Below are 9570 nucleotides of genomic sequence, written 5' to 3' on the forward strand. Positions count from 1 at the left end.
GCACAGCTGTGGAGATGACAGACATTTGCATTTTACTGCCAAAAATTATGACTTATGCAGGGTAATTTTTTTAATGCTACTTCTCTTTTGAAAATATGTTAGAGGATGCTGAAGGCACAGGACTGGTTAGAGATGCTGTAGTGGTTTTATGAAACTATTCTTTTTGAAATACTATTACTCTGCTCTTTTCATCAATGTAAATTTGCTCTGGTGTGTAATTATAGTTTTGTTTCACTCACAAGGGTTATGAGAGAGCCAATGTAGCTTTTAAACAGTGCCAAATTAAGAGCAGCAGATATTTTGTGAATTATTGAGTGATGGAACTGGATTGGGCCAGAAGTGCACTTCCATTAACTATAGAACTATAGCCGTGTTTCCTACAGAAGTGCCATTGCCACCTTGTGTGTGATGTACCTCAGAACTGTAGAGCAAACACTTGCTCAGAGGATTTGTTTTTGATCTCACTGGCCTATTCAAAAGAGGATCTGTTTGAGGAGGCTGATTTTGAAACTAAATTTCACATGGCACCAGAATACTAAAATCAGTGGATGTTGACTTGAAAGCCTGTCACAATCCACACAATCCTTGTAAAGCAAGGTTGACACATTCATTCTTAGAGCCTTTACTTCCAAATGGTATAACTGACCCAGCACCAGAAACATCTGGTTTTAACCTGCAGATTCTCTTGGGTTTTTCTGTTGCTTTGTCACACCTGATGGCTGTAACCACGATCACGTGGTCACTGCTTGGATGAAGTTACAAAGTCAGGGTCACCAAAGGGGAGGTTTGGCGCTTTCCTACCATATCTTGCTTCCAGTGTGACAGCACTGGCACTTGTGAATTGCTGTGAGTTGTACCTATGTCCTTCACAGCAGCCACAGTGGTGGCAGGGAGGTCACTGATAAGATGAGGCAGTACTCCTTTTGTAGCAGCCAACATTGGTACTAGAAATGACTGTGGAATCACATCTAAAGCTCCTGGTGACCTATTTACATTTAAAACTGCTAACTAGCTCTGTAGTTTGAGGGTCAGATAATGGCAGATAAGCCATTGTCTCTGAAATTTATCTACTAGTTGCCTCTTTGAATCTGCAAATTAAAAGTTCCCAGAAGTGGTATCTGCCACTAGATATCTGCCAATAGCACAGCTATATCTCGCTGCGAGGAAAAAAAAACCAATCATCAATTCACTTTGTTGTTCTTCTTATGTATCTGTGTGCCATGTGTTAAGGGAACTATTCTTTTTCATTTTTCTTTCTGCATTTTGATGCTATAAACCATGTCAGTCGCATATAACTAAATCTTCATAAGCACACTGGGATTTTTTTTTGTATGATGAGTCACTGGAAAAATAACATTAATATTATACAATTTGATTCACTACTCATAAGAAATAAAAATGCTGAATCAGGAGAAAGACCTCTTCATTCACTCACGTAGTTTTGCTTCTCTACAGTGGTACTGTAAACTACTTTGTAAAAGATACAGTTATGTTTGTAAGGAAAGAAAAACTGATTCAACTGTCAGTGTTCTAAAATAGTGGGACGATTATCTACAACCCTAGAGAAAATTCTTGAACTCTTATCAGACAAACGGAAGTGTTGGTCAATGGATTCACATTCAAATCCTGATTATATATGTCTATAAACATCATTGTCTTTGGGTCACAGTTTTCAGTGGGGAAACTGAGAAGGTACTTTGCAGAGCAGAGTTCTACTACAGTAGTGTCACTGAAAATTAAAGGAATATCTTGCACCCACACTGGATAAAAGGAAGAAGAAAGTATGGATTAGAGCCCACCAGCTAATGCCCTCCCTTTTCCATTTAAGCAGAGTTTTTATGAAATGGAGAATCCAAACTCTCCATGTCAGTGACAGCCATCTGTAGGAATTTAAAGGTAAGTGTGGCTTTCATTTACTACAGTTTTCTTCCACAAATCAAAACTAAAAAATACACAAGCGAAACAGAAGCTTTTTCTTCCACACCCCCCCCCCCCATTTTTAGTAGTTTCAGGCTTACCAAAGGAGTGAAAAACTGTATGTGAACTAACTTATGCCAAACAGATGACCTGTTTAAAGCATTAAAAGGCTCTCAAGCGGTTTCATCACATCACTGGTTTTTGTATTGGTGTCTTCATGAGCAGAAGTACTTCACACTGGCAGTATCATCATAATGTCTTTTTGGGGATTTTGTTCTTAGTTTTTGTTGCTCCAACTTCTGCTAATTTTCAGTTGAACTCTTGTAAAAAGAAGTTACAGTTTATTCTGATAGTTGCAGATAATTCTCACTTCAGAGAAAAAGGAATTGACTTTAAATAAAGAGCAAGACACATCTCAGCAACAACAAAAAATAGAGCCAACCCAACCTTATCTCAGTAAAACATCTAACTGTGACATTGCAGAATACCCACACTTAGGCAATACTCTTACCGCAGAATTACATAAATTAGTTCTTTGTTTTTTGACTTTTTTCCCCTACAAAAAACAACCTGTTCACTCTTTAAGCAGTGGCCTTTAGATCTAATGATCACAAACATCATAAAATTTTCCATATTGTGAGTTATTCAAAAGTACTTCTCATACCTTCTACATTCAGCTACTCCAATGAACCTGCCTTTTATTTCACTACTTTATATACAAGTACTGTATATATCATGGTAATTCTGAATGCAGAAGTTTACAATGGCTTTGAGAAACCTGACTTCTGGAAACTTCCAGGCTAGCAGGTTGAGGTGTTCATTAACCAGTAAACACATTGGGATGCTGGAAAAGAAGAAAGTATGATGACACTTCTGGTATAAATTATTTGTAAAGTAACTAAAGTTATTAACGCCTTTAAAGAATACTATAGTCTGCTTCTATTTTAATTTGTTATAAGAATTGCACCACAAATTTTATTTAGCTTCTTCTAAGATCGTTGTGATTCAAAGAGCTATCCAAGTAAAATTACATGGGAGGCACAGTCTATGAAATATGTCAGTAAAGCTACCAGACATTTCAAGCGCTGTGCCTTAGTTTTGTTCTCCACTGAGATTTTAAAGCTCATTCTGTTCATTTATTGTAGAGTTTGAGATTTTTGAACCTGTAACATACATTTTACTTTTAACTTGTTTAGACTAGCTTTCAGTTTAACATTTCATTAATTCTTTGTTCTTCTAGTAAAATCTAAGTAACATCAAGGAAACCTTTGTATAGTCATATTATCACCATAAACCTGTTCATTACTTCCATAGCTACTATTTGCAATACAATCACTGTATAAATCTCAGTTTAAAAAAAAAAAAAAGGGAACCAATCAAAAAACCAAAACCAAAACAACTCCACCAAAAACCAAAAACCCAGACACAGAAACCCCCCTTTTTCTTGTTCCCCTTCAGCCCATTAACCTTTTAGCGATTAGGATCTTTTTTGTGCCTGACAGAAGTCAAAGCAGCCAATGTGGCCTATGGACCCTGGGGGCCAAAGGCAGGCGACGCAGTTTTGTTAGAAGCCATGAGAGACTTTGGGGATACTCATATTCATTACCAAGGAATTACCAGTTTCCTCACGGAGTCGTATTTATGCAATGGTAAATTGCAGAATTGGTTTTCCATTATACAAATGCAATGAAAATCAAGAAAGGCTGCTATTTTCTTTCTTCAGATCTGTAAATTTAAATTGCTGTAATTTTAATGAAACCTGGTCTGAGCCTAAATAATGATTAAATATTCCATACTAATTCTCAGTGCTTTTCAAATGCATCTAATAGAGGTGCTAGGGGACCCCTGGTGGCCTAGTGGTTAGCATGCGGGACTCTCACCGCTGCGACCCAGGTTCAAATCCCAGTCCCCCCGGGCAGATGGAGCCCGTTAGCCCTGTGAGGCCATCCATCTATGAGAAGGTCACTCTAAACAAACCTACGTCCTGAGGACCTCACTGCCATTGTCCAAGCTTGCTTGGCCCCGGCAGATGAACCTTGGGATTAAAGGGTAGGCTCAGTTCAGCGCAGGCTGTGTCTCACCTAAAAAAATCCATTGCGCAGGCTGGAAAGGTAAAAGACCTTTCCCCAAATCTTCGTTCGCGAACACTGGCCATTATTAATAGAGTTGCTAACATATATGGAACTGATCATGGAAGTCCTTTGACATTTCTGCTGGATCCTATCACAACTTCTGCTACCGCTACAGAATGAACTGGGAAGCTGATAAACTAACAAGTCCCCTAGCTTTCCTCAGTTTTCATAACTGAAACTTCTCCTGATGGGCTTTCGATTTGTCGGAGTCAAAGGGGAAATAAAGGGAAAAGAATCCTCTTAAAGCGCTCCTGCTAGGAAAAGAATCTACAAACAAAGAGTGGACACCACTTTCTCAGTGAAATTCAGAGATTCAGTGAGGTTACATACATGGTGATAAGTGTACACAGCAAAATATTTTTTTCATATAATTGAACAAAAGTGAAGTGATTAATTCACACTAAGTGAATTAGCAAATCAAGGAGGTCAGATGCTCTCTAATTCCATTGCCTCCAACCAAATGCTATTTCATAAGACTCTCGTATTTAATTTTTCCTGGTATTGCTTTTTAATTACCAGTTCAATTCTTTGTATTGAAGTATTCAACATTTTATGCAAGAATGTAATTACCTTGACCAATAAAGATGAATTATAACCCAAACATCCTCTGGAGCATTTGTAACTTCATTTACATACTGCTTTCTACAGCTTTCTCTTAGTTCCCCATACTTTTGCCTCCTCTGAAGACATTTCCATTCTTGCAAGTCTTCTTGGCTAATTAAAAACTAAAACTAAAAATAAGCATCTTTGGAACATTTTAAATGCATTTTAAAATAATATCCAGTGCATCTCAATTACTTTAAAAATTGAGTAACCCTTTAGCTTAAGGTCTTCTAACACAATTTCACACCTAGAAAGTTTTCTATGCCAATCTTTATTCAATAATATAACATTAAAATACATTTTCTTAATTAATCAATATCAGATTTGGGAATCTTGAGTAACAAGTTGCACAAGCATTTATCATTTGAGAAAAAGACAGAAAATATTAAAGCAGGTACTAATTGTTTGTATGATCCTGAAAATGAGATAAGTTTAGGGAGGAATTACAGTATATATACTAATATTTACCAATTTTAAAATAATTCATGAAAACTGAAATGTAAAAACAGTAGATGGCAGTCTTCATCTATAAAAATACTTGCAAGGTAGAAAAGGAAAATACCTTACTGAAATCTGTTGAACTAAAAGCAGCTCTTAATTTTACTACTGAAAGCCACTGCAAAGTGGCTTTTCAAAAAAAAAAAAAGGAAAGTTAAATAATACATGCAAAATGTTATTATACTTTATCAACAATACAAGATAGTTTAGGTTTTCAACTTCCACATAACTGTGAATTGTTATCTTTCTGTGAGAATACAGCACTAGATACACAGTGTTAGCACTAGAATTGTTTTGGTCATTTCAAAAACTCAAAAGCAGTAAGTACAGGTTGAATCTAAACAGAGGAAATGTTTTGATGGAGTTAGCTTTTTTATTCTGTGTAAACTGTAACTAACTGTGCTGTATGTTTAATTCAGAATCCTTAAAAAAAAAGTGAAAATAATAAAAATTAAAACATAATTATTGTACAATATTCAAGTTATAAAATGTGTTATTGAAAATATTCCCACTTTTCAAAATTTGTTATACTAATGGCACGTATATTTAATTTTACTTGTCCTGTGCTTCTTTCTGTGAGTGTAAAACCATTTCTTCAATTTCATCTTTCAGTTTTTCTTTTGGAGGAAGAATTCCAAAATCTTTCAATATGTCATTCCATTTAGTATCTTCATTTGGATCCTGTTTTAATAGTATGAAGCAAAATTAAATCAACAAATGATTCTTGTATGCCTTTTTAAAAATTAAAACCAGTCATTTTCACTTTGGCATGTACTGAAGGTGGAACAAAAGGGATCCATTACTTTAAGGCTGCAACACCTTCATGGCCATTCTCTAGCATGAATTTTTATTTGTCATTTTTCACTTAAGAACTGAAAACAGCGAGAACTACTAAGAATAAGGTATTGACACTGTGAATAAATGTGCAAAAGCATACCTAGAATCAGAAGACAGTTTTGTTTTTAAATCAATTATTAATATTAATGTGTTAACATAATACACCATGTTTATAACACTGGACTTCTGTGGTAATTTTAATTCAATGGTTAAGATAAAGGAACTGCATGCTATTCGTAAGACTGCATTTCTACTGAAATTATCACATTAAAAGAGTCTTTATTTTAACAGGGCTGCTGTTGGAATGGTAGAATAGCAACACTTGGGAGGCCTCAAATATGGATTGGAAGTAGTAAAGCAGATTTTAAAACAGATTGCTAATCAAAAAGCATGGTATTTTTGGCCCTGAAATAATGACTTGTTTGAAAAGCCTCCATAAATAAATAACTACATAAATTTGAATAACATAAATACTTAGTGATATACATAATTCCATAATAATGCAGCATAAAATGAACAAAAAGTACATTATAAACATTTTACCTGAGGAAACATCCAGGATTCTCATTGGATTATTACCGTGCCCATGAGTACTGCACTGGCCTTTTCAACTGACAGCTGCTTATTCAACAAGGCTCTTGTACAGAATTTAGCATGAGTATAATGCAACCAATTCTAATGAAGATCAAATGTTACACATGCCTCAAGGATTTTCACAAAGGTAAAAAAATTGCTTTGCAATTTAGATGAAAAAATACTTTTGGAATACACAAGGAGAGTAAATAGAATCATGCTATCACTCACGAGGAAGTTAAAAACAGTGGGTTTTCAGGAAGACTGATCTCTGCCAGTTTCTCTGGCATGAGGACGAAAGCAAGGCTTGGCAGGATTTGAAGTGGAAAGGAAGTGGCAGCAGCTCACGACAGTTCCTCCAACACTGCTATTGCATTGGCTCAGCAGACTGCAGGCAAGGGTACTGCTACCAACATGCACTACTAATGCAGCGCTCTGGCCTTGCAAACTTCTAGAGCCTTATTGCTAAGATAAAGAAGATAAAGAAGAGATTTCACATCTGAATAATTTATTCCTTCTGCAAATCTCCGATGTCCAGATGTTGGACTGCTCCACTGTAAATAGTTACAATAGGTGGAAAATTATTTTCTGTAACTTTCTACCTCTAAGAAGGCGGTTATTTCATCTCAAAATGATATTTCAAATATACTCACAAACTGACTTTATCCACATATAAAAATATAAGAATTAAGAATAATGTTTTCTCTTTCTTTGATTGAAAAGTAATTGATACAATCCATTGGGAAAAAAATTAAAGGAGAAGCTCCATAAATGAGTTAGATGGTCACTAATGGGTCTGTAGTAGGAAAACCCCAAATGAAGATTTTGTTATGGTGTTATTCCTCAGGGTTTACTTACACAAAAGTGTCTTACACTCAGTCTTACTGCAAATTTTCAATCCTTCACTGAAGCAGAATTTTGACTTAGGTACAGCCAGGCTATCGAAAAAATCCACATAACTAGGAATACTCCTCCAAGGTAACCACAGAAGAAACACAAGTGATAGACATGCACTTTGGCCTCCAAATTAGTGTTTAGTGTATGATTGCCTGATTTAAGCCAGGATCAGATTTGCCCACTTCATAGAATGCAAATCCTTTCCCATAGCAGGATTATGAAGAACAAGGCATTAAAAAACGTAATAAAAATCATCATCATCATAACCGGACAAATAAGTTCAAAACCACACAGCAAAAAGGACTACTGAAATGGAATTGGAATGTAGGTAACCTAGAAGATAAGCTCTGACCATTTTTTTGGCAGGAAATATTTTGAATATTTTGACGTCTTGTGTTTTTCTGTAAATCTAGGTCCAACATAAAATCCTTCCATAGTATTTTACTTCAATGGTACATTTTATACTATACCTATTTAATGCTTGCAACATTCAATACATTTGTGTAACCAGTTCTATATTGGACATTTTCTAGATGCTGTTACATCTACAAAATATAAAAGAAAAAAAAATTTGATCAAGAATCCTAGATCACAGTAAATGTAACAGAAACCGGTATCTGATAAATCTGAACTCCTGCCTCAAGGAAGATAAGGACAGAAACTAGCAAACCTTTAACAATTTTTTTAACAAATTCAATTAAATCAATATTTAAAACGTTGATGAAATAAATGAAAATATGTGTCAAAAGCTTCCGAAGATATTTGATGGTAAGAGTGCAAAGGAGCCAAGCAGTAGCAAAAATGATCAAACATAAATTGGTTTCAGAATATGAAGCTACATCACTGAAACAGCATTACTTTACCAGCAGGGCACAAGCCCAAGAGAAAACCCTTCTCATAACACATCTGACTGCTGCCAGTAATGATGTTAATTACCACCAGCTGGTGAACCACACCCTGGACAACATCAATCCTTACATGTAAATAACACTTCTAATAAATTTAATTTGCAGTTCTTTTTCTCTGGCTAATGACATGAAACAAATTCTCAATGATGGTTTTAAAATATGAATACCTACAACTGTTCAGCTAACAAATTGTAGCATTTTATTATTCTTACAGGGCAGCAATGATATTTAATTCTTAACAGTTAGAAACGTAGAGTTTCCTGATGTCTTGGCACAAGGAAACCCATAGAAGCTTCTCTCCCACCTGTCATTTCTCAGGACCTCGCAGGGGCTGGGAAGGTTATGCAGGACCAGAGCAGCAGCCCCCGCTCTCCCTGCCCTGCAGGGCCCTGCAGAGCCTTGTGGCAGGCTTGGCCATGCTGAGGGAGCCTTCCCTTCCCAGCAGTTGCCTTTGTTCAACCGTTCTCTGGTTGCTCCAGCAGCACGATGTGGGGCTTCAGGGCCCAGCAACGCCCTCTACCACCCACCTGAAATCTCACCCGTTTCCTTGACATCACTGACCCAACTCCCTCACTGCCCTCAGCCTTAGGTGCTGCCTGCCCTGGCCAGCTCGGTGCTGGGGTGATGCTCTGTGCCCACCTGCACTGCCCCCGGCACTGCTGTCCCTCACGGAGGCTGCTGGCCTGACCCTGTGGTGGCAGGACAGTGGCAGTAGGGCAGCCCTGTCCACTTGGCCCATCCTTCATGGGTTGCTGCTGAGAAAACACATCCCATTTGAAACAATTCCAGAAGAAAGGAACAAAATGTCAAAGGGCTCTCAGGTGGTTTGGTGTGACCAAAGGTGGCCACTACACTCTCTGCCCTGCCCTCAGCTGTGGGCTGCTCATGCCCTGCCTGTTGGAGTGGGAGCTGTCAGCTGTGTGGTGCAAGGCACTTGCGGGAAAGACTTCAAACAAATAGCCTAATCTAGTACAATACATTATAAAATACAATTTTGTAGCAGGCCCCACATTAGTTCTGAGCAGGCGTCATAGGTAACTAGATCCTCAGCTCACAAACAATGGTGCCAGTTCAGCTGGAGGCACAGCAAACAGCAGTGCAAAAATGAGTGACCAAGAAGAGGAAAAGGTCTTCTCAACTTGGCTTACACCTCTGAGGCCATCATTTTGCCATCTACTTTCTGAAGTTTTGCTGCTCATCCAAAA

The 9570-nt window shown here is 37.3% G+C and overlaps 1 protein-coding gene across 1 annotated transcript; it reads right to left on the bottom strand.

Annotated features, from left to right (window-relative positions):
• Positions 1–2492: 2492 nt before the first annotated feature.
• Positions 2493–9111, bottom strand: PDCL2 (phosducin like 2). Its single transcript, XM_027676853.1, is given in 4 exon segments — positions 2493–2761; positions 4620–4838; positions 5707–5831; positions 8893–9111. Coding segments are annotated over 4 exon segments (696 nt in total). The 3' UTR covers positions 2493–2628.
• Between the last annotated feature and the right edge of the window lie 459 nt (positions 9112–9570).

The sequence above is a fragment of the Neopelma chrysocephalum genome, unplaced genomic scaffold, assembly GCF_003984885.1.
Source record: "Neopelma chrysocephalum unplaced genomic scaffold, ASM398488v2 Primary Assembly neopelma1_42, whole genome shotgun sequence".
Taxonomy (NCBI): Eukaryota; Metazoa; Chordata; class Aves; order Passeriformes; family Pipridae; genus Neopelma; species Neopelma chrysocephalum.